General features: G+C 36.7%; 1 protein-coding gene across 2 annotated transcripts in view; it reads left to right on the forward strand.

The window, feature by feature from the left end:
- The first annotated feature begins 2,824 nt into the window (after positions 1-2,824).
- LOC126248501 (alpha-soluble NSF attachment protein) overlaps positions 2,825-27,312 on the forward strand; it is a 63,981-nt gene continuing 39,493 nt past the window's right edge. For both annotated transcript variants that reach the window (XR_007545494.1, XM_049949539.1), the window contains exons 1-2: positions 2,825-2,992; positions 3,142-3,338. Coding sequence is in view for 1 of the 2 variants with exons in the window: in XM_049949539.1 (XP_049805496.1) it covers positions 2,901-2,992; positions 3,142-3,338 (289 nt within the window). In the remaining variant the exon portion in view is untranslated. The remainder of the gene's footprint in view (positions 2,993-3,141; positions 3,339-27,312) is intronic.

Consider the following 27,312-nt stretch of genomic DNA (forward strand, 5'->3'; position numbering starts at 1 on the left):
TATATTTATAAATGATCTAATCCCAAAAGCATTGCAACACCAAAAAATAAAACTAACATGTCATCCATACTGCCAGCACTGCAATGTGGCTGACACATTCAAACACCAAACAATAGGCTATCAGAAAATTACAGGTCTGTGGAAATGGTAGAGTTGAGAATGTCAGAATTGTTATCGACGAGTAATAACGAAATGAACACTCAGAAAATAATGTGTATGGACGACCAAGCATTTCCATCATCCAAAACAAGGATACTCACATGGTTTAATCTTCTCTGTACAGTACACTGTAGAAGGTATAACGAGTTTTTTTGTACAATCGATGTTATAAAATTTTTAGTTTGCTAGTATGTGGAAAATTTATAACAATTTATTTATGGATATATTCCAGATGACTAATAGCCAAATTATTAAAAAAATTATTAGGGTCTCTTCCCAGTGGTGTATTTGGTCCTTAAACAAGTAGAAAATAGAATGCAATATCTGCACATCTCCCCAGAGATCTCCACTGCTTCTGCTGGTGAGTGAGTGATATGCATACATATTACCCTGTTCATGGGCACCTCCTTAGAAGCAAAGTCGCTGGCATCCCACACAAGGCAGAAAAGTATTGACTTTTGCCCAGACTGCTATCTTAATTGTTGGCCATATCAAATGCAAGAAAAAATACTAACTATTTTCTTTCTCTCTTGCTCTCCAGTTGTGTGGGATGCTTCATCCCAGTGCTGGTGGCCAAGGCATATGATGTATGCAAGTAAAGGCTTTCGGGCTTCAGCTGTGGGTGGACAGTATCTGATTGTAGTTCTCTAGGGTCTGTTGGTGCTACTATATGAAAAGCAGCAGCAGTGGCTGTGGTCACTAAGCTGGCAGCTTGGAGATATGTGTGATAACACTACTCATTTTTTTTTACTTTGTTTAAAATGTAGTACATTTCCCCACCATTCCTATACAGTGTCTGTGGTGGATTGAAGTAATTGTTTATAGTGTAAATTCACCGATGTTGTACATGTATGTGTGTATGTACTTAGTTTTCATGTCATTATTTGCAGGTATGTTATAAATCTACAGTGCCATAACCCTCTAAGTCAACCTTATAGTGACATCATTGTTTTCTAACATGTTATATTTGAGCTTCTTGTAGACTTGGGCCTGTTTGTTCTACTTAAACGTTATTTTAAGACAATATAATAACTTGGGACAGTGTTTTCCTCTCTAAAATTTCTTGTTTTACCTTTAGAACCATAGTAAACAAACATTTAAGTACTTCTTGGGATTAAAAGCACAAAAATAATAAAAATTTGGGTAATTTTTTAAAAATTAAGACGTAAAGAAATTAATAAATATGATCGAAATGTCCTGGTGTTTTGTTTCAACGAATAGGTCAGTGTTTCATTAGGTATGTTAGCGACTATACCAATAAAAGATTTTACACAAATTCATCACCATCAACAAACTCTGGTACTGAGAAAATGCGTCTTTCGCTTAACTGTTTTGAAGGTGTTTTATCTTCTGCTGTATCTTCACAGTTGTGAAAAAGTACATCTTTATTGTAAGCCCATTTCCAGTTAACAAGAGATGGCATCATAGTATTTATCGTTGCATCCATCTTCGATAAATCTTTCGATACCAGCAGGGTAATGTTTATTTCCATACTGTGTAACCACACTTCCATTTGATGTCTCCTGTATGATTTCGTCCGAACTTTGGTCAAGAATTTGTTCTTGTAATAGAGCTTAATCAATAGAATAATCAGACAGCGTCTGAAGTCTCCTCTTCTTAAGCTGTTTGCTTTGGCTGAAGCATTTGTGACACTTCAAACACGTGTTCCATTTCTTATGGATTAGAGGCATTGTTTCCGATATAATGTGCTGTAAACTGCATACTGACGAGATCCTATCTCCTGTTTACACTCTTACCATACCATAACACCATTAATCTCTTAGCAGCGCTCATTTTCAAGATAATAAGAGTCATCGCAACATGAATCATGGCCAAAACGTTAAAGTAATGACAACACTATGGAGCTACTTTGATCCACTTTGTCAGTGGTGCAAAGTCGTCTCCAGTATTCCGAGAAACAATCTCCACGGCTCCTTTCTACCGTACAGTGCTAAAGAATACACTGATTACAAATTTGTGAATGAAATTTAGATAATAACTAATTTCTAAACATAAATGAATGTCACTTGCCTTCTGTATAAGTAGTTTTCTGGTATCAAAAAAGCATTTTTTCTTATCAAAAATTACCTCAATAATACAGTAGTGCAGATTTGGTTATCAGAAAATATCCAAGATAGCGAGTGGCAGAATAACTCAAACACATGCGCTTTTAGAAACTGTCAGCTGTTGGACAAAATGAACGATGTTTGGAATTGTTTATTAAGATAATTACTAGATATGACTGAATCTTTTTTCATAGACGAAGCAAAGTTACTCCCCTGGGGGTAAAGAATCCCCGGTTTACCAGACCAGTCCGCAAATGAAACAAAATGTGTATGAAATTAACTGCGACCAGTGATTTCGCGGACGTTCTTGTAAGAGCGATATTTTGCAGTATAACCAAATTACACTTCACTTCGCGAATAATGACAGATTCTCTATCTCTACGAACAGTGCTATTCACGCAAAAGTAATTTGACAGTTTTGATTGATCACAATTTTGGCTGATTATACAAAATTAGCTAATCAATAATTAATTTCTATTTTGTTCGATCTATTTGGTTCAGTTTTCGTCGTTTAATCTGTGTGATAGCACTATTTCTTAATTGTGAGTAGGCTATCTGTGTGCAACTGCTTTGGTTTTTCGTATAGCAGTTCCCTCTAGTGGAAGATCATGAATTCATTTAGTCAATAAGTGAAGGTGTGTGTGTGGTGGGTTTGTGAATAATTTTCTGTGAAAAATGGCAGACAACGAACAGAAAGCGATGCAGCTGATGGCTGAAGCCGAAAAGAAGCTTAATTCTTCGAAAGGATTTTTCGGATCATTGTTTGGGTTAGTACCGTTCTGTCCGTACATGAATTTTACGTACGGGAGTTACGTCAAAGTTGCTTATGTTGCGAGTAGAGCCCACTGTGTGAATCAGCTGCCAAATGTCATTTTAGGATTGTGTACGTAATTCTTTCGTTTTCATTGTTCTGCAGAGGCTCATCGAAATTAGAAGAGGCAGTTGAGTGTTATCAAAGAGCTGCTAATATGTTCAAAATGGCAAAGAAGTGGGGGCAAGCGGGAAATGCGTTTTGTGAAGCTGCGAATCTTCATGCAAAGTCGGGCAGTCGGCATGATGCAGCCACTAACTTTGTTGATGCTGCCAATTGCTACAAAAAGTCGGAGCCAGAACGTAAGTATAGAGGTATTTGTGATGTAGGGTTGTAAAATTGTGTTAGGCCTTAGGTTTCTGGTCAGAATGTTTCCATAGCAATTCATGTTTACATGATTTTTACCGTCTCATTGTTAATATTCAGCCTCGCTAATGCCATATTTTAGGATTTCCGCAAATAAGCAAAGATTAAAACCAATATGCATATTGTGCTGAACATCGTGTGTAATTTTTCAAATGCTTTAAACTTACAGCATAAATGTCTGTACAAGAACTGCATAAATTCTTTCAAAGACTGCTTAACTTCGCGTCTTGGCCCTACGCATTTTAACGAATGTTTAATTTCGGATCACTCAGTTATGGCAGGATTCTATGTTATTAATCCATCCATCAGGGTTGTTTATAAACTGGCCGCGCCGTATTCCGCAAAGTGGGAAGCTGAACGTTTTGGAGAATCCATATAGTTGTTTTGAAAATAACGTAGTTCTTGATGGTATGTATCCGAGCCCTGTGTGCAGTATATGTTTGTGGAACTGTACTGAAATTGGGGCCTTTCTGCGTAAAGATTATCCTTATTACCGGTACATGTACAATGCAAGCTCATGTAGTGTAATGCAAAAATGGATGTTTATTTACATGTATATAGTAATAGTTGGAAAGTCAGGGAAATACAGTATAAATACTATGGCTGGTACAAATTTTCCTGATGATAATTTTGTAACGTACATACATCACAGTTAATTATTGTAACAGTGAGGTGTAATATGATGTGGACAGTAAGAAGTGTTCTGTACCCAGTAGTCCACTAGTTCATTATAAATATTCTTGATGAGGGTGATATAAAATTTTTTATAAAAAATATATATTGTGAGGCATAATATTGTAGTGCACGGGCATTTACGGTATGTTTTCATTTTTCACTGGTGAATGGACTTACTTTGTCCTGCTCACCAGGAGTTCTGCTGTTGTAACTGTGACTTCAACACAAACCAAGGGTGAGTGTGCAAACACAACCACCACCACCCCCACAAACTCACACGGTTACAAAGTTTCTGGAATATTACATGATGATATCCTAGTGGAGATCACATTTTGTCATTGTTCACCCACCTAGTTCACTGGTGGTACAAGTTCTGTCTTCTGGAGGGATTGTGTGTGTCAGAAGCCATGCATTAGTACTGAAGTTTTGATCTAAGACATTGTAACATATTGCTTGTAAGCAATTTTGAAAACCTTGTGGGTGTAAAATATAATATTATTAACAATTGTTACATTTTGTTTCTAAATGAAAGTTAACATTTCACCAATTTTGTGTAGTTTCATGAAGTGAAGTGTGTGGATGGCAGTGATGGCAGCATTGTAACTTTGTTGTGATGCTATATGAGAAAGAGGGGGCATATTGGGTGGTGGTACTAGTGGGGATTAGAGCTGTATGTATAATTTTACTTTGTTCAGAAAGATAGATAAGAATATGAGACAGAGTTAAGTGCACATGCTCTCACCTCCAGTCTTCCACACGTACTGTTGTTTGTTCTGCGTAACTAACTGTACGGATAATGTTGCAGCACTTGGTAGAATAGTGTCGTTGTCACTTCAGGACAATTTACTTTCTCGAACTACCGTATCTGAATTGTAAATGTTCCTTTATTGATTTCATTTTAATGTTTTCTGCCGGTAAGACTTTCCATCTATACTACATATAGTTGGTCATACACCAATCAATAAATTTGGCGATTGTTTTGTGAAACTGATGTGAAACATTAGTCTGAATTTGTCAAGACAACAATCACTTGAATGAGAGTCCATTGTATAGTGAAGGATGTAATTTGTTGCATGATTAACTTCATTAATTGTGTGGTATTTTGAAAATTTCAGAAGAATTAGGACTTCCTCTTTCTCCTCATACAAATTTGCAGACTTTATTAGCTTGTTTTAATATTGAAATTTTCTACAGGTCAATTGGGTCTAAATTCAGCTTCATGTAGTTAGTGGAGAGGTGAGACTCTTTGTGGAAGATAGCAGTGGTTACTGCTGGAAGTAAAATTCCTTGGTGTTAAACTTAAGATTTTGTAGTGAGTGAAGTTTATTGCCAGCACACCCACAATGGGGTGAAGGAAAATAAGATCATACTGATTCTGGGTAATAAGGAAGTTTCTGTTCATATCATATATTTTGTTCTGACTTTCTGCACATCACTGATCAAGCCAATGACTCACATTAAATACTCCTTTCTGTCCCAATTTTCATCACAACAAGAAAGAAAAGGCAATGTGTATTTGTAAGAGTGGAGGAATCGGTAAAGTGACAGACGTCGTGTTGTGAAATAAAATGCCAAATCAGGAAATTCAGTATGGCGAATGTTTTCATGTGATCCATCCTTCTCCGCCTTCCTCTTCCTCATCTCAAATTTCTCTCGTCGTATCTGTGTGGGAAAAAAGTCAACAATATCCATGTGCTTTATACAGCTTGTTTCTCACGACTATTTTGTATACTATGTACAGAGAATATGCACACTTTCGGGTGATGCTCATCCGGTTCTTGCATTCCACTGTTACACCATAATCGGAGCTTAGGTCATTCAGGAAAATGAAATGTAGACTATACTACAGTGCTACACTCGTTCCTTATTGAGATTTTCTAGTTACCATTACATCAAGGATAGTTTGTGTTCATGCTTCAGTGTTTTATATGCTGATAAAATTTTTATTGAATTATTTTACTGGCGTGTGAGGTGGAAGAAATTGGGGAAGGGGAGATAATGAAGCTACCCTAAACCTGAAGTTCGGTTAAAACACTGTGATGCTTTACTAACTACTGTCATTTTGGAGATGGTATGCTCTTGTCTTATTTCAAACTGACTTACCTAGCCAGTTGTTGAGGTGCATACTGTTTAACATTAGAATGGAACCATTTGACAGTTCGGAATTTTAACATATATAAATCATTATCAAGGATGAAAGAAGTTGTGATAGAAAAAGTCTTAGGACTTACTGTAGGTTGTACCTCAAACCTTTTAACTTGTCTGATGCTGAGTGTCAAACCCACTTGAAAACGATATCTTTACACTGTTGGTTACAGGAATGACTGAAACATCATGAGTGTTGTGTACTGTAAGGAAACAGGCTGGAAAGACATGTATTCTTTGTTTGCTAGAGGCTGTGTTGAAGGAACTGTATTTGGAGGGGGCAAGATACAGGAAAATTTGTAGTTAACATTAAGAATGATAAATTTGTTAGTATATTTGCATGCTTTGTTGAAGGGACAGACATCACTTTACTGGTATGATTCAGAAACATTTTGCGATTTCTGTAGCATTTTGTCAGTTTTATGAATAGGAAAGGTGGCAAAGAATATACCAAAGTAAGTTTATTGAAAAAGTAGTGGTAGTATCTGATTGTTGCTACACAGAGTGATCTGCAGATAGATAAGATAATCAGATTTGGAAGATGCTGACAAATAATGCAGTTTGCTCAAATTTTGACTGATGAAACAAAGTTACACTGGATGGTGATTCTTCAGTAATAATAATAATAATAATAATAATAATGGAAAAAGGTGAAAGTAGCATTGGTTGTTTCCCATGGAAGCATAACTGACCGTGTACGTCATTATTAGGTACAAATAAACTGTTTTCAAATATGGTCAGCTGTACTCAAATTGTTTGTGCTGTTTTACACATGAGTATTGTTGCTGGGTGAATATGAGGGGGTGCAGAATGATGTCCACTTCATATTTTAAATGACAGCCCCCTCCAAATTTGTAAAAATGCAGGATAAAACACCCCTCAGTAAGAGAATGAACCAAATACTAATCTAAAAGAAATGTCATAAAACACCATAATGCAATGTATTCTAGAGTATTGTTCCAGTGTCTCGAGTCGTGATCAAGTAGGCATGACAGTAGATGTGGAGTAAATTGAAAAGTATGCTTCTGATACTTCAGCTGATAAGTATAGCTCACTGGAGAGATCAGCTTAGTTAATCAGGAAACTTGAGTTGGCAATCATTGTGGAAGAGGTGCAACAGGATTCTTTTTAAATCTTTTGGGTAAATTAAGAGAACTGTTTGATGAAGAGAGCAACAGTTCTGCTGCCTCTTTCATGTCAAAAAAAAAAAAAAAAGGCGATAGTGGCCGAAGAGAGGTTAAGGCATCTACAGAGGCATGTATAATGTTCTACCCCCTTTGTACATCAATTGAATGTACGTGCTGATGGAGATTGTACAGTGGTTTGTGGAGTACGTATACAGGGTGGTCCATTGATCGTGACCGGGCAAAATATCTTATGAAATAAGCCTCAAACAAAAAAATTATAAAGGACAAAACTTGTCTAGCTTGAAGGGGGAAACCAGATGGCGCTGCCATAGGTCAAACGGGTATCAACTGAATTTTTTTTAAGTAGGAACCCCCATTTTCATTACATATTCGTGTAGTACATAAAAAAATGAATGTTTTAGTTGGACCACTTTTTTTGTTTTGTGATAGATGGCGCTGTAATAGTCACAAACATATAGCTCATAATTTTAGACAAACAGTTGGTAACAGGTAGGTTTTTAAATTAGAATACAGAATGTAGGTACATTTGAACATTTTATTTCGGTTGTTCCAATGTGATACATGTACCTTTGTGAACTTATCATTTCTGAGAACGCATGCTGTTACAGCGTGATTACCTGTAGATACCACATTAATGCAATAAATGTTCAAAATGATGTCCGTCATTCTCAATGCATTTGGCAATACGTGTAACGACATTCCTCTCAACAGCGAGTAGTTCACCTTCCGTAATGTTCGCACAATGCGCTAACACATGTTGTCAGGTGTTGTTGGTGGATCATGATAGCAAATATCCTTCAACTTGCTTCACGGAAAGAAATCTGGGGACTTCAGATGCAGTGAATGTGCGGGCCATGGTATGGTACTTCGAAGACCAATCCACCTGTCGTGAAATGTGCTATTCAATACAGCTTCAACTGCACACGAGCTATGTGCCGGACAGCCATCATGTGGGAAATACATTGCCATTCTGTCATGCAGTGAAACATCTTGCAGTAACATCAGTAGAACATTACGTAGGAAATCAGCATACATTGCACCCTCTATATTGCCATCGATAAAATGGGGGCCAATTATCCTTCCTCCCATAATGCCGCACCATACATTAACCCACCAAAGTCGCTGATGTTCCACTTGTCACACCCATCGTGGATTTTCCATTGCCCAATAGGGCATACTGTGCCGGTTTACGTTACCGCTGTTGGTGAATGATGCTTGGTTGCTAAATAGAATGTGTGCAGAAAATCTGTCATCATGTAATTTCTCTTGTGCCCAGTTGCAGAACTGTACACGAAGTTAAAAGTCGTCACCTTGCAATTGCTGGTGCATAGAAATATGGTGCGGGTGCAGTCGATGTTGATGTGGCATTCTCAACACTGACATTTTTGAGATTCTCGCGCAATTTGTCTGCTACTGATGTGCGGATTAGCCGCGACAGCAGCTAAAACACCTACTTGGGCATCATCATTTGTTGCTAGTCGTGGTTGACGTTTCACATGTGGCTGAACACTTCCTGTTTCCTTAAATAACGTAACTATCCGGCGAACGGTCCGGACACTTGGACAATCACATCCAGGATACCGAGCAGCATACATAGCACACGCCCGTTGGGCATTTTGATCACAATAGCCATACATCAACACAATATCAATCTTTTCTGCAGTTGGTGAACAGTCCATTTTAACACGGGTAATGTATCACGAAGCAAATACCGTCCGCACTGCCAAAAGTTAAGTGATACCACGCACTGACATGTTTGTGGCTATTGCAGTGCCATCTATCACAAAGCATACTACACGAATATGTAATAAAAAATGGGGGTTCCTATTAAAAAAACACAGTTGATATCCGTTTGACCTATGGCTGAGTCATCTAGCGGGCCAACCATAGCGTCATCTGGTTTCCCCTTTCAAGCAAGACTAGTTTCGTTATTTGTAGTTTTTTCGTTTGGTGCTTATTTCGGGAGATTTTTGGCCCGGTCACTATCAATGGACCACCCTGTATAGACATAATTTTCAGTGGGTATTTTCATACTAAAGTATCAGAAAGCTTAGCCTGTTGTTTGAGCATCTGATCCAATCATAATTTTAAATATGTTGTGGTTTCAAGGTGTTTGTCTTTCTGGCTGCATTAAATATTTTGTTGGTAGTATAGCATGTATTGAACACATTGGTCATCATGTATTGAACACATTGGTCATACCAATAGAATCAGCAAGAATTAATTGGGAAAGTTATTAATGTATTCAGTGGGCCATCCATTACTTTTTTGATTCTGATGGTGAGACCAGTACTTTATGATGTGAAATTTGTTTATTAGACTGGCATTAAGTAATGGCAACATTCTGGAGTACAAATTTTATTTAATCTTCGATATCAGTATGACACAGTAGTAGTAGTAGTAGTAGTAGTAGTAGTAGTAGTATTCTTCCAGCATGGCATAATGAGCCATGCCTGGATCAGTAAGTAATGAGTATCTTCAGTCATATGTGGAATGTACATTTAAGCATATCATTTACATGAGGAAGAAATGGTAAGGCTTTCTTGAAATGAGTAAGTGAAGTAACTTTTGCAAATAACATTTTTCACATAAGTGGGGAGTGGCTATCTGCAGTGCAACTTCTTTCCGAAGTTCATATATGGCAGTACTGAAAATTTTTTTGCCAGCTCCAATAATTGTTGGTGAATCAAAAGAATTTTTCTGCATAGTGTGTAATCTGATCAGATTACAGTAAGGCGGTGGGTTTGTCTAGAGGCACAGGTGTGATGAACCACATGACGTGAAGGGGTAAGATAAAAATTTGGAACATATTCTTATAGTAACAGTTTTTGTTTGTCTGTCGACCATTATGTGCAATGGTATTGGGCATATCACATTTACAAGGAGTTTATAAGTTAACCAATGACATGAATATATTGATAAAATGAATGATTATCATAGTATAAGTATCAAAAACACAAGTTTTTTTTTTTAGTGTGTTACATGGAGTTAGGTAGTACATATTGGTAGATGGAATGCTTATTTATCTTCAAATAACTACTTAGAAATGGAGAATACATACAGATTTAGTTATCATTCATTAAATTTAGATGAAGCTATCTGAAATAATTCTACACATCTTTATTTAATGTGACGAACTGTTGCATAGGAAGCATCTGGCACTTACAAGCTTTTCGTCAGTTAATTTGAGCTGATTTCTTCCAATATTATTATCATTTTTACTTGTTACAATCATGCTTATTTATGTTGAACAATGGAGCATGGTTAGGTTTTACATATATATTTGTTTCATATGGTTTTAGTGATCATACTATTAATATGTTTAGTTCCCTGAACTTATTTAACCAAGAATCTTTAGGAGGGACTTTTCCTATGTATCCTACGATTTCCTTTTGTAACTTTGTCTTCATATGTGCACAATTTTAGCACTTCCCTAGACAAGAATACCATATTATAGGTGTGACTGAATTAGTCCATAGAGCATTTGTACTAGTTTGTGTGTTTATTGTTCTCAACATTTTTTCATGAAAAATATGCTTGAATTTATTGTGCAACAGATGTTTTTATCCAGTATTTGATGTAGAAATACTTCCATAGTAGAGGAAGGTGACCATTCAGGTTTGGCACATCTTTGAAATAGAGAAAGGTCTTGACTGCACAATTCTTTATTAAGCATTACGCATTCCAAAATTTCATTGTCAGATTGAAGCTGTGGAATGAAATGTACAAGAAATTAATATTAGAAAATATACAATATTTAGATGCACACTTATGTATATTTTCTGTCATTAATTTCTTGTACACTTCATTCCACTGCTTCAGTCTGACGATGAAATTTTGAAGTGCATAACGCTTAATAAAGAATTGTACGATCAAGACCTTTGTATATCTCGAAGATATTTTTATGATTCTCTCATTTCGAATACCTATCCACACACACCCAGAAGTGGGAAATGCGTAAGCGTCCGATCCCGCCCGTCTGCTTTGACCCATGACGTCACAAATATGGTGGAAACAAAAACACACACACACTTTCCACAAGAAGCCTAATGACACTAACAGGACAAGTGCTGGAAATGGGGTGTTTTGGGTGGGGGGGCAAACTAAATATAAACAAATTTAGACGCCTTGCGTAAAACAGAACTGGAGACAGCCACACTCAAACCAAACTCTGCGCCGTCATGACGTCACACACGACAACACCCTTACGTCACGGGTCAAAGCCGACACGTGGGATCGGACGCTTCTGTCGACCCCAGAAGTGTATAACTTTCTCTCTCTTCGATCCAAGTCTCCAAGCTTGACAGTAATGTCATTCTTTGTGTGTTACATTTGCATGTATGTGGTTTTGGGAACATTTTATAGAATGATTATTTTCACTGAAGTAATTAGTTTCCATATTTCATATTTAGAACAGCTTTCTTTTGGAAGTTTCCCGTTGAAATGCTGTTAATGACAAATGAAGTATCGTCTGCGTACATGACAGCATTTTCACCTACTGTTGTGAGTGTCTTATTTATGTATAACAAGAAAAGCAGTGATCCTAGCACTTACAATAAAAGCACAGCATATTTAACAAATTCAGAGTTGTAATAGACATTTGTAATATTATTGTTTACTTTGTTTTATTTCTAAATGCTGTTCGCTATTTCCCATGAATGATTTCGTAATATCAACTGCTTTCCTCCTCGTATCATAGCACTGAGCTTCTCTAATAATGTTATGGCACACAACATGAAAGGTCAAGAAACATACAACAAACTTCCTTCTGTTCGTGTAGTTACTAACACTAACAAACTCAGCTATTGCAGTTTTAGTAGATCTACCACACCTTACCCATTCTGTGCCTTGTTCAAAATATTTTGTTCATATAAAATTTAATATTCTATCTTTAATGACACTTCCTGTTATTTTAGATGATACAGTTGTAATAATTATTGATCTTTAATTTCCCTGACTTTCTGTACTGCCTCCTTTGCATATTGGGATAACTTTACTCCTTTTTAAACGTGTTGGATCTATTCATTGTGTAATAGCTAAGGTTGTAAGAAAAGTCAAAGGCTGTGCTACCCACTGCAGGCAGCATTCAGTTAGTAATACTGTGTGGTGCTTAGTGTTTTTGTAAACTGCATAGTGTTCTTTCTTAATCAGTCATTTGTTGGGAAAAGCAATAAATATCTTGTCTTATGTGTAGTACTTTGTATGCATTTCATGACAAAAATTTTGCTTTATTTAATTTGACCATTTCCTCAACTTAATATTTCTGTAAATAGTACTGACTTCTTGAGGGTTCAGAATTTCCTTTCCTTTCTTTTAGACAGTTAAATTCCTCCTGTGTATGTGTTTACACCTTCCCTCTATTTCATCATGTAGGATGTTATGGTCTTTGTGATATTAGTAGAAGCTGCAGTTTTGTTTTTGCGGTTAATGGACTTGGTTTCTTTTAATAGTTTATGTAACCTCTTATTAACCCTATAGGCACAAGAATTTACTTAAGTTGGTTTAAACTGACACTTTGTGCACAGTTTTTGCCATTTCTCTTGTCCTTATTACACCTGTTGTGACCCAACTTTTTTTGTACTTACCATTTGTATGTCTACATACTATTGGACATGCAGGATTTAGGTTGTAGGCTAATGTTTTGCAAAATGATTCCCATCCCTTATTTATGTATCCCGTTATGCAAACATTTCTGGCCAGATGTTTTCGACCACCTATCGCAATTGTAGATAAAACAGGTATTCCATTTTGAATATTCAATCATATTCCTATTCTGATAGTAAGAGACACATAAAAATGTAAAGACGAGACAGTTCTATTCAGATAGGCCTCATTCCTTCAGCTGTCTGTGTAGCAACCAGTTTGCATTAGTTTACAGTACACTGTGTGTGTCTAGCACTGTGTTTGTATACCTGATCAATTTCATACCACATTACGTCGTAATTGGATGGAAGGAGGAGATTGGAATTAAAAATTTGCTGTAATTGTAGCTCTGCATCACAAAGGCTGTTCTAGCAGGACAGTAGTAATAAAAGTTGGCATAGCCCAATCTACAGTGGTTTACACATTGCAGCAGTTCAAGCAAACTAGTGCCAGTGGAAGTGTTTCACATTCTTTAAGACCCCAAGTAACACCATGCAGGGAATATCAGTATGTGTGTGTGTGTGTACAAAGCAAACAACAGAGGACATGTATTGCACTTGAAATTTGCAAGGAAGTAAATAGTATGTGAGGTGCTCCAATTTCTGTCTCAACAGTGTAATGCTGTCTTTGTGAATGAGGTTTAAACAGATAAATAGGGGTGGAAAAAACCTTCATTTTTTCAAACAAAATAAAGTGAAAAGATTGCGGTCAGCACAGCAACATAAAAACTGGAGTGTACTACAGTGGCCCTGAGTGTTATTCAAGGATGAACCTAAGTTTGATGTATTTTGAAGCAGTTGTCGAATATTTGCTTGTGGACTTTGTGCAGAACGTATGAAGAGTCAGTATGTGATGACCACAGTGGAGGATTGATCATGGTGTGGGGATATTTTGTGAGTGATGATTGATGATCTAGTGAAAATTCATAGAACATTAATGAAGAAAGGCTATCACAGGATATTGATAAACAGTTCTGTTTCATCTGACAAGAGACTTATTGATCATGAGTATGCAGTAGGACAGTGATCCCAAACATGCTTCTACATTGTGCAGAGCATATGCCATTAAAAATGAGAAGTGTAGGGAGCTGAAGACTGATTCAGCAGAGTCAGTCACCAGACTTAAATTTCATTGAAATCTTACAGGGTCAACTTGACAGGGAGGACAGAAAATTGAGCTTATCTAATGTTGAAGATCTGTGAAATAATTTACAGACATGTTGAACTGCAAAAACACTAAAGAATCTTATCTCCAGAATGCCAAGAGTTTATTCTGCAGTTCTGAGGGCAAAGGGTGAATGATACTGTACATAATGAGAGAGAGAGAGAATTTATTTTCTTCATCTATTTAGTTCGTACATTCAAATAAAGTATATAGTTTTTGTCATGGGTGATGGAAGACTTTAGACAGGTAGTGAACATTTTTCCACTCCTCAGATTTTAGTAACCTTTGTAGCCTGCCTAAGTTTTTGGCTGTCACAGTTCTTTAAAGATAAAAAGTTTTTGCTATATTGTCTGATACTATAATTGGGTCAACCAAAGTTTGCAGTCCCACCATCTGCTTTGACCTGTGATGTAACTGTGTTGTGTGTCATTATGGTGGCATGTTGTATAGAAGAGGGGTAAGCTGGAGTGTGCGGTGGCATTTTCTAATGGGGATCTCTGTTTCTAAAATGTTCGTTATTCTGTTAGTGATACAGTGGACTTCTCGAGTGCTGTTTGTGAGAATAGTATTGGAAGAGTTGTAGTCGGTTTGTTAGTGAATCATTTTGATGTTGTCAGTTATGGGCAATACTCTCATTTTTGGGTTTGGAATAGCTGGTGCTTTGTGTTATTTTTATTTTGTGTTTATTACAGAGATTACAATGAAGTTCACGAGTAGGTCCCTGCATGCTGCAATAGGGGACATGATGTTGACCACAGCTGAATTTCTACAGTTATGCAGTTCAATTGCTGAGTATGTGAAGTGTTAAATTTGTTGAGCAAGTGTGAGACTGAACAAAGGAGCTGCATTTCAGACCAGTGACCAGTATGCCTCTTTAACCGGAGGGGTTCCTGGTTTGAGATGTCTAGGCTGGCCATTTGAGATTGTGTCAGTGACATGTTATTTTTGCAGTCGCTAGATTGCTATATTTATGCATTGGCCGATGTTGGTTGGTAAGCGTGTTTTTTTTTTTTTTCCCTGGTGGACATGAGCTTTGACCTGTGACGTAATGTTGACAGCTGTTGTGATGTCACCTTTTGGTGCATATTCACAGTTGGGTTACTAGTTGGTGAATCCAACAAGTGCGAATGCAGAAAAACCTGGTTGTGATGGCAGACTGATCTGTAGCTTAGTCGTTAAAAGATCGGCACTACCACATTGTGGTCACCAGGAAGTGGCTATTGGGTAGTGGGGGCTGTGTAGAGGGGACTAGGTGGATTTTTAGGTTAGAGGGTCTAGAGAAAAGACAAAAAAAGTGTGTCTTCTAAAGGCATGGAGAGCAAACACAGGAAGGTAGACTTAGCAACAATCAGTATTGTAGCTGTAAATTGTTGTAGCCGTATTGGGGAAAGAACCAGACCACCTAATGCTAGTATGAGACACTGAAGTACGAATTGTAACAGCTATGGAAAGCTGACTACAACAGCAAATAAGTTTAGCCAAAATTTTTACAAAGTACTCAGGAAAGATTAATTAAATACAGTTGGTGGTAGACAATTTATTGCTGTCAGATGCAGTGAAACTGAAGTAAATAGTTCCTGTGAACTGGTATGGGTAGAGGTTATACTTAAACTCTGGAATAAATTAACAATTGATTCCTGTTACTGTCCCCCAGACTCAGATGATGCAACTACTGAACATTTCAAAGAAAACTTTAGTCTCATTTCAAACAGGTACCTGACTCAGTGGATGGTGACTTCAATCTAACCTTGATGTGTTGGTGAAAATACATGTTTAAAGTTGATGATAGGCATAAAATATCTTCCAAAATCATACTTAATACTTTCTCAGAAAATTATTTTGAATAATTAGTTCAGGAGCCCACTCAAAGTGTAAATAGTTGCAGAAACATACTTCACCTCCTGGTAACAAATAATCCTGAGCAAATAAGGAGCATTATGACATGAAGACAAGGACCTAGTGTCAACAAGGTTGTTGTACTGAGACTGAATACTGTAACATCCAAATGCACCAAAAATAAATGCAAAATTGCTTCAAAAAGTAGGTAAAAATTCGATTGACATCTTCCTAAGAGACAGTCTCCACTCCATCCATCTGATTTTGTAAGAATAGATTAGATGTGATTTAAAGTCAAAGAAATAGTATTGATGATAGTTGAATGACATACACCAAATAAATTATTAGGAGGTGCTACTGATATCTCCATGGTATACAAAACAGGTCAGAACACTGTTACAGAAGCAACGAAGAATGCAAGCAACATTTAAAAGAACGTAAAACTCACAATATTGGCAAAGTTTTATCGAAGCTCGAAATTTAGCGTGAATTTCAATGCGAGGTACTGTTAATAGTTTCCACCGTGAAACTTTGTCTCAAAATCTGGCAAAAAAACTGTACATTTTCTGGTTGTATGTAAAGTACATCAGTGGCAAGACACAACCAATACCTTCACTACGCAGTAACAGTGGTGAAATCACGACAATGCCACTAAAGCATAGTTATTAAACATGGGTTTCCAAAGTTCCTTCACCAAAGAATACAAAGTAAATATTCCAAAATTTGAATCAAGAAGAACTTCCAACATGAGTAACTTAGAAGTAGATATCCTTGGTGCAGTGGAGCAACTGAAATTACATAATGAAGGCAAGTCCTCTGGTCCAGATTGTATTGCAGTCAGATTCCTTTCAGAGTATGCTGATACAGTAGCTCCATACTCAGCAATAATGTACAACTACCCACTTGTCAGAAGTTGCACAAGTCACACCAATATCCAAGAGAGGAAATAAGCGTAATCTATTGAATTACAAACCTATATCATTAATGCTGATTTTCAGTAGGATTTTGGCACACATACTGTGTTTGAACATTAGAAATTACCTCAAAGAAAATGATTTATTGACAAACGGATTCAGAAAATATCATTCTTGCAAAACACAACAGGCTCTTTATTCTAGTGAAGTAATGTTGCTATTGGCAGGGGATGCCCAGTTCAGTCTAGATCTTCAGATTTCCGGGAGGCTGTTGACACAGTTGCTCATAAATGACTTGCAATCAAATTGCATGCTGATGGAGTATTGTCTCAATTGTGCACTGGACCCATGATTCCTTGTCAGAAAGGTTAAAGTTCATAATAATTGATGGAAAGTAGTAGAGTAAAACAGAAGTAATATCTGGCATTCACCAAGGAAGTGTTGTAGGGCCTTTGCTGTTCCTGATCTGATCTGCAAAAATGATTTAAGAGACAGTCTGAGCAATGTTCTTAGATTATCTGCAGATGATGCTGTCATTTACTGCCTTGTAAAGTCATCAGATGGTCAAAACCAATTGCCGTATGATGTAGAAAAGATATCTGTATATTCCAAAAAGTGGCAATTGACTCTCAGTAATGAAAATGGGAACTCGTCCACATGAGTACTAAAAGGAATCTGTTAAATCACAGTTACATGATAAATGGCACAAATATAGAGGCTGTAAATTCAAATAAATACATAAATTAAATAGGAATGATCACATAGGTGATACTCTGGGGAAAGGAAACCAAAGACAGTGTTTTATTGGTAAAACACATACGCAACAGGTCTACTAAAGAGACTGTTTACACTAGACGTGTCCGCCCGATTCTGGAGTATTGCTGTGCGGTTGGGGTCTGCATCAGATAAGATTGACAGAGGACATAAAAAAAGTTAAGAGAAGGGCAGTTCATTTTGTATTATCACAAAATAGAGGAAAGTGTGCTGCAGATATGATAACCAGATTGGGTTGGGAGTCTTAAAAACAAGGGTGCTTTTTGTTGTGGCGAGGTCTTTTCATGAAATTTCAGTCACTGAATTTCTTCCCTGAATGTGAAAATGTTATGTTGGCATCCACCTGCTTAGAAAGAAATGCTCTTTGTAGTAAGAGAAATGAGAGCTCACACGAAAAGATTAAGTTTCCATTTTTACCATGCACTGCTAGCAAGTGGGATAGGTAGAGAAATAGCTTGAAGGTGGTTTGACAAATCCTCTACCAATCACTTAATTGTGAATTACAGAGTACTCGTGTAGAGGTAAATGTTGTTTACGATGTTTGTCGTATGTTTCCTATGTCAATGGGAAAGGTCGACAACTAATATCCAATATTCGTCTCTTTGCAGAAATTGGTATGAAGGCAGTTTTCCATGAATTTTTTGTTATATTGTTCTTGTTGGGTTTTGATTGGAAAGTATCATGCAGTTTGTTTGACCTACTTTGGCGAGGATAGATTTTTTGCATAAATTATATGTGGGAATTTCAGTTTTGTGGTACTGTGGACTTCATTGTAGTTATATAGATCAAGTGAAGTGTTAGATTTTGAATATGTCGAGTTGTGTGGGGTTTTATGGTATTGCAGTTTTTGTATGAGCTATGTAGGTCAAATGGAATTTCAGATTCCAATTTTTGTTCAGCTTTTTAAATGTGGTTTTGTTGATTGCTGAGAATATAGCTTGTTTTATTTTTGTTTTAGTATTTATTTTGGTATGTCTTCATTATCAATATTGTCATATACTTAATTTGACCATGCCCAAAACCCTCTAATTTCCACAGTTAACCTATTATGTTCATGCTATTTCTGCTATTAAATATTTTCCATTTTGTTGGTATCTCTCCCACCAGCATCCCCTCTCCCACTTGGGGTGTTTGTGTGCACGTGTGCAATGAGTGATGTAATTGTCACCATATTGTATGAGCTTGAAATTGGCTATCCACCATCTTGAAGGTGTCAGTCATCAAATCTGACTTGTGATGCTTTAGTCTTTGGATTTGCCCTATAATTAATGCAGCATAGTTATCTGCAGTGACTGTGTTTAAGACATGTAGTTTGATAATTACATTATCTATTAACATGTCAGTATTGTTTCTGCACCTCGTGGTGCTATTTACTACAAGGTTAAGTTCATAAGTGTTGATTAGATCATTGACTCTCATTGTATAACAGTTTCCTTTCACTGTGTTAATGTTTACATCACTGGCTACTATTGTGTAAGGGAATTCCCGGATAGCTGTGGCTAACATTACTTAGAGTTCCTTTAGAAAACCATTTACATGACTGTTTGCTAATTTGTATAATCCTAATATTGAATGCTATTCCCCTTCCAACATTGTCAGTATTGTAGCCAGTTCAAGTAACATTGCTGTACAGGGGCCCACTGACTTTGAACGTCATCCTTCATTTCATTGTGTATATATACATCATCCCCCACCTTCATGATCAGAGCTGCATAAATTTGCCATCTTTTTAGTGAAGACATTAGATGCATGTAAGTAACACTTGTTGCCTGCCATTTCCTGAGCAATATTTTTGGGAATTCCACGCCGCAGATAGACTTCAGAAATTTGTAAAATGAAGTTTCAGTCCTTGTTTCCTGCACTAAATTGTATTTAATTATAAGACTGCAACCACTGTGCCCATTTTCTTTACACAGAAGTTGTCTTACGTGTACATCAGATCATTGAGTAATAAAATTTATAATTGTTGCAATAAGATGTGAAAACATTTCAAATTATTTACCACATGTGACAGAATAAACTGTTTAAATTGATAAATCGGCATTTTTGTGATAACCGATGCCCTCTAATTTTAAAACACTTGTGAGTGACACCTCTACAAGGTTATCTGGAAGAAATTTAAGTTGTTTGAACTAACACAGGTAAATAATTCCAAAGTGTGGAAAAAGATAAAGCACCTCTCACTTCACCTGTTACAATTTGACAGATTAAAGCTATGTATATTTTTTAGAATGAATTCAGAGTATTCAAGAAATTTCATTATTTATTATGTAAAATATCACTACAGTACGAAGCTGTTTATAGTACTGACATATTTCACTATAAATAAGTGTTGTCATATCTCAACTTCCAACAATTGGATTGATGAAATAAAATTGTGAAAGTAAAAGTGCACATAAACTTTTGTTGTTGTCTTTGCAGTACAATGAGGAAGCTATTTTGGCAACTGACAAGTGAGGATTATGTTGGATTTCACTGGAGTATATTCACTGTGTGAAAATAGTACATGGATTTGATTGAATACTTCTATGAAGTACTGAGTGAGACAGACCCAACTGTAACATTGGATTTCATCAGCATTATAAAGACAGAGAAACTTGAAATTGATGTTAACCTGGTATAATTGTTGAGTCCAACTGTTAATTAAAGCAGCAAAAACTAATGTGATAGCAAAGCTATTGAAAGTGGGGGGAGTTGAAGGAATGTCAGTTTACTGCAGTAATGAAGAGTAATTGTCATGTGTTTGTATTCGGTAGTTGGAGATGAAATAATTGTCAAAGGAAGGCAGATTTTGTGAATGGAATAGCAGAGTCACGGTGATTGTGTTAGCTACTAAATAGGTGCTATGCATGTTGTTGCTCTGGTGAGTGCAATATGAAGGTGATTCATACCATATTTTACAGACTATAAGACATACTTTTTTCCTTCGAAAAATTGCCTCCAAAATTGAAGTGTGCCTTATACTTGAGATGAATATAAAAAATGTCCAGTGTTTGATTTAAACTTCCTGTCAGTCATAAAAATGGCCATATATTCAGTGCCATGGGAAATCTATCTCTATCTGGCAACAATGGATTCAGCTGGCAGCAGCAGTACACTGATGCAACGAACATGAGTAGTGGGGATTCACAACTGTGATAATTCTGTCTGCCTCCCACCCCACCATCACAAACCCAGAACACTGTCTAGCCGATAATGCCTCACTGCAGTCTGTGGTGCCACTGAATTTGAATTGAAAGTGATTTATGTTATTGGTAACAGTACAATATTTTTATTAGCAGCTAGTTTCATAATGGAAAAAAATCAAGGTATTCATATGATGAGAGTTATAAATTGAAAGTAATAGAAAATGCAGAACAACATGGAAAAATAGCAGCTGAGCAGCATTTTGGCCCCCCACCAACAGAAAGTGCCATTCGTGATTGGCGGGCTAGTAAAGAAGAACTGAAAAACATGAGGAAGATTGAATGTGCAAATAGAAGACTGAATGCAAAATGGACAAAACTTGATGATGATGATGATTTTCAGGGATTTTAAAGGTCAGTTTGGTTTTATAAAGAAAGGTATTTTTAGTCTTGCTTTGCAACCAGACAATGAAAACAGTAAAAATGTGTTTTTTTTTTAAATGCTTGAAAATCTTAATTCAGTAAATTCCAGGGGGATTTGATTTGCGGACAGCATGTACCTCTTTTAACTGAAAAGAAAAAAAAAATGTGGAAAGTAACAAGACCTTATGGAATTCACCAGAATGTTTCTTTCCACCAACCATTATCTCGGCCTTAGAAGTCACATAACAACTTGTATTTCCTTCCTGATTTCTGGATCATCTCATTGTCTTAAGGCACTAAGACCCAAATGCCAGTAGAGTCGGGTCTTTGTGCCTAGAAACATTGGCCCGTGTGTGTGTGTGTGTGTGTGTGTTTTCCTACTTCTGAGGAAGGTCTTTGTCCAAAAGCTGAAATATTTCTAGCATTGTTTTTCATAATGCTTGCCTGTGACTCATAACTTCCTCCATGAGGTGAGTAGTGATCTATCCTTTCTACATTGTCTATAATCAGGTCCTTAACAAGAGGCTGTCTCCTCAGATGTTCCTCAGCAGAAGATTATTACTGACTGACACAAGTGACCAATTCTTAATGAGGACATACATGTGTGGGCAAATTGCTGGTTATGCAAAAATGTCATGCAGCATACAATTTTTTGAATTCAAATTTTTCATATTTTCTTTGAAACCTGAGATCAAGTATCATTATACAACTGATAATTGAATCAGTGAGCCCTGTTATGAAAGTTAAAATTATGCAAGTGATACATTTCCACATACTAAAAAAAAAGAATTTCCCAGAAATTTTGACTAAGTTGGAGTATGGGTCAGGATCCAATTGCAGCCTTAATTTTTCCTTGAAAGTATTCTGATAATGGCCATGTATTTAGCAATTTGCTATGGTCTGCTCAAAATTGTGACTCTTAGGGTCACTGAAGTGTAAACCATATTTTTTTGCGGAAGTTTACTGATGATGAGAATTAAAATTGCAAAAGTAACACAGTTCCTCATTCATTTGTTTCCTATGGAAATGCTAAATAGGTAGCTTCTTGATCTCTCAACAAAACAGGAAGAGGGGTACTCTGTGCCTAGCTTTTCCAACTCTACTATGAGGCCCAAGCATTTGAATACTGTGTGCAGATAAGTTGAGATTGAAAACTATGTTAGATCAACAGGTGTCAAGTGAATTTCACTCAGTTTTCAACCACTTGTGTGACCCTACCCCATCTCCAGCATTGTATTGTTATGGAAAAACATAATGCAATACACGGGTTGCGACCATTGTATGATGCAGTAAGCAGGATTCACATTGTCTAGCAGTTTGTGGTATTGTGCTACATTTTTAGTTCTTCTGTTTTGAATAGTCAGTGAATTTCAAAACTGTAATGAGAAACCTCCAACAGTTACAAAAGTTTAAATCACTCATACTGTTATCAGTGACACTTGAATATAGTCTCAGATTGTGAATTCCTGTTACATTGCGATCACTGTGAGGTTTTGGCCTACAGACAAACTTTGGTGTACTAATAAAGTAGTAATGGTGAAATTCATCACTTCCCCTTGCAACATGATGAAAATGTCAGTGAAATCTCATTTGGAGAGATTTGATAATGGACTGTGCAGCTTCCAAAAGTGGATCTAGCTTTTTAATGGTTCCGCTGCTAAAGGACCTCTGTGAGGTGGTGATGGGGTTTCCTACCTCCAGACATCACACTAACTGCCCTTCATTGGATCTTAACTTCAAAATCTGTTATACAATTGAATGAGCATTGTGTAAGTTATTTGATATGTATCACTTCTTCCCGAAAGTCATTGTTTTTGTAATGGGCTAATATTTGTTGTCATTGCCACAGGGCACACACATGACCAAATTGTAGTTTTGAGAGGGACTTCACATTTGTGTGTACTGCATCTTGAAAGAGGTGGTTGTGAGGTGCACAGTGCTGTTAGTGATCCTTTATGGGATGTTGCATGTTACTGCTACAGTGGTGGTGTTTGTGCCCATGATTTGCCAGTGTCTACTGTACTATTAACTGCATAGCCATATTCTTTTGCGTGGGATGCCCCTGACAGTAAAAACAAAGATGGACACCAGGTACTGTGAGCTTCCCAGTACAGACTGGCTGTACAGCACAAATGCTGTGTGTGTTGAGGCTCTTCTAATCTAGACTTCAGTGTTGTTGGAGTATGTGGGAAAGTTAAAAGGTTGAATGGCATCCCTCACATAACACCTATAATGATGCTTTGTAGTGCTATTGGGTATCATGAGATGCTACAGTTTCTAAAACCAGTGACTGCAGTGTCAGGAATTTTGGTTGGGAGTGGTACCATGCATTTCCTGATTTTCTGATAAGACATTACATATCACAGGTTTTAGCTGAGAGCAAGATTGGTGGCTACTTCCACATTATCCTTGTCTCCGAGGCCCATTGCCATTGGAACAGGGATTTTGTTCGACAAGTTCATCACATTTGAGATAACTAATAGTTCCTCTTCATTTTTACAGTCCATTGTTCATTGTTGTCCTTGACCCCTTCTGCTGCCAACTTTTGTGAGCAGTGAAACATTCCCTCAACATGTTTGTTGCATTCTAACTTCACTACAAAAGCTGGTTTGGGTATAGTCCAGTGTCTTCAATTTGAGAGTCGCAGGTTTCCTTACAGCAGGTAGACAGCAATCAAGGCAGCAAAAGATGTGTTGTAGCAGTTGCTGAGCTTTTAGAGTGTGTGTTGCATGTCCTTAGAATTTTGTGCCTGGTCACAGGGCAAAACTATGTACTGCCGATACACGAAGTTTTTCAGGACTTGCTCACTAAATGGAGATTGTGCATAAGACTTTTACCTGGTGGCCATTAGTGTGCTCCTTTCGCTGCTCAGAAGACAGCACAGGTGATTGTGGATAATACTTTAAACGATCAGCAATTTATGTTCAGATTTTTTGGTTTCATTTTATGATGTATGAGACATGCTGTCAGGTCACCAATTACGATTCGTGGAATTTTTGTTTTTGTTTGTACATTACTTTTCCTGTGTCATGTGTAGGATAAATGTCATTTATTTCTGACTAATTGACCTGTGTGAATAATTCACACGCTGTCATGATAAATCGCCAATAGATAACATAATAATGCAGAAATAAGTAAATACAAGCATTTATTAATAAAAGGTGTTATATTTCAAATAGTAGTAACAGATGTGTCTCTGTAAAAAATAAATATCATTATATACAGTATGATTAATTGCAAAAAAAATTAAAAAGGAGATACCATCTTTGTCTGTTTAATTTTATTTCTCAAAACTTCTTTATTTTGTGAAACATTCTTCAAAAACAATGTTAGCAGCTAGCATTTGATCATTGTTTGTATTTTGGCTGTATGTGTTTTTAGCACAAACTTAAATATAACTGAATGTATGGACTCATAAAAAAGCCATGTAGAACGGTCCATGTGGGGGGGGTGGGGACATGCGAAACAGGTTCTGGTGAATACACTCCTGAAGTGTGGGCCCTGTGCTTTTTTAATTGCCAGAGCAATGACAACTTTTACTGAGAATTGTTTTCTTATCATTTGGAAAGACTTGGTTGGATCAGAATGGGTGAGGTTAATGCGGAGTATGAGCACAGCTTCTTTGGAGTCAGTGAATTTTGACAGTGTTGATATACTTGTCTAAGGGAGTTTACACTAATCTTGCACAATTAATTAATCCCTGATTAGTGTTAATGTTTCTAATTAACATAATAGTAGCATTTTTCTTTAAAAGCAGTTATTAAGGTGGCAAACAGGACAGATTTAGAGTCCAAGAATTCTAAGGGTACAATTAGATGTTGTTCGTATCTTCAAGTTGGACAGAATCAGAACTGATTCACTATCACTGCCCGCCTGCTTCTTTCAGATATTTTGTTTGTGGATTCTCAGTAAACTCTAAAATATCAGTTTGTATGTGGTGTGTCTCACACCAAAAATCATAAAAACTGAGTATACAGCTGATTGATATATCTGCTCTCTGTGCAAGGGTTAGTTTTTATATTCACAAACATGCTGCTGCTCTAGGTGAGGTGATAGGAGAAGGTAGGGTCACAATATAAAGGTTTTCAAAGACAGTGTACTTACTGTGGGAAACTCTGACAAAAATACTGGATGATTTGTAATATTCTATACAACATGATTTGGTAAATATGGTGCTGGTGTTGAGGCATACCACTATTGGGTTAGTATTAATTTTGAGCCACCATGATTTATTTCATTTGAGCTCCTTCGTCGGCAAAGTTAGAACGGCTGCTTATATCGGATGTTTAGTCACATGTTGGTGCATTTCCTGTGTTTCCTATCATTAGCAGGGAACACATTACACTACAGCTTTGCCCCAACAGGAAAGCTGATTTAAGAACATTGATGGTGGTAGGAACCATCACAAGCAGTTTAATACTTGAATAGGAAAGTAGCTAAACAATATAAGTGTAGTATACTCAATTCATGCATCTATTACTCTAGGTAGAGTCTTAAGAGAATTTTTCTCTGAATATTTAAAACTTCTGCTCAGAGCCACATCTAGAAGCATGTGCCACATAAGTATAATTTAACAAATTCTTCACGGACAGAGCACCTATTGGCAATTTTAGCCCATTTATAAAACACCGTAAAGATTACTTGGCATATTTAACAGAAGAAAGTAGTGGTTGCTTGTTGTTTTAACACACATTAAAAAAAAAAAAAGAGATAAATTATTCTATGACTTCATTCTACTGTAAACAGCTGTTACATTAGATGCACTTTTCATTCAAATTGGTCCATAGTGAGGAGATCCCCCAAGATGAACACCATATCAGAAAACCAAAAATACAGAATAAGTACTTTAATGAAAAATAAATAAGTTAATGTACCTTCCACTGATCCCAAGTGAAATGATCACCATGAATTTGCAATTACCCAAAAAAATTTGTCATATTTTCATTTGAAAGGTAATAAACACTACATTTAAAAAATGGTTTTACAACACTTAAATGACCACATTACTGCACTGAATTCGAAAAGTCTGATTGTACTAATACTTGCAGTATTTGACACGCACGTACGCGTGCATGCCCATGCAGGAGTTGGACACCAATAAATCCTGAAGGCTCCTCTTAAGTTTTACTGGTAGTAAAACTTCTTATGGTTGCTGGCAAGTTATTAGATCTGTTTTCCTGAATAGGTGATGGCTTTCTGGATCAAAGTGACTGACTTTAAATATCTGTGAAGGTTTTTCTTATTTGTAGCCTTGATTCTAAGCTATCAGTTTGAAAAGGAGATACACTTTTAATGACAAATTTCGTTTAGAAATAAATATATTGGGAAGCAGTAGTTCCTACCTAGTTCCCTAAACAGGCCTGTGCATCATCTTCTTGAGTCTCACCACAAATAATTCTTATTACATGTTTTTGTACACAGAAAACTTAAACTTGGCTTGGTGAGACAAAAAAAAAGAAAAATCCTGAGAGAGAGTATGGAATAGAAGTAAGCACAGTATGCCAACTTTTTATTTTAATAACGTCTATATCTGACAACATGGAAATGGGGATTGGTGTAGGTGCTTTAGCATATTCCTCCCAGTTGGATCTATTATCAGGCTGTAATCCCAAGAATTTAACACTGTCCACTTTCTCTATATGTTTATCGTATTTTAGGCATATACTGGTGGGAAACCTCTTCAAAGCTCTGAACTACATGTAGTATGTCTTTCCAAAGTTCAGTGACAAAGAATTGGCTAGCAACCACCACTTGATCTTTTGAAGACTACACTTGATTTGCTATTTATTGCAATGTTTGTATTGTCTGCAAACAAAACAAACTTGCCATCTTGTAATGTTATTGATGAAAGGTCATTGACACACAAGAAAAACTAAGGATATTAAGATCTTGTGGGACACCACATGTAATTAGTTCTCAGATTAATGATGCCTTGTAACTTAATACACGTCTATTTCCTAACAACACTCTGTTTCCTGTCAGGTACAGGATTTAAACCATTTTGCAGCATTTCCTGTTGATGCACCACAATAATTAATCTATTTAAAAGGCTATTGTGATTTA

Source organism: Schistocerca nitens, chromosome 3 (assembly GCF_023898315.1).
Source record: "Schistocerca nitens isolate TAMUIC-IGC-003100 chromosome 3, iqSchNite1.1, whole genome shotgun sequence".
NCBI lineage: Eukaryota > Metazoa > Arthropoda > Insecta > Orthoptera > Acrididae > Schistocerca > Schistocerca nitens.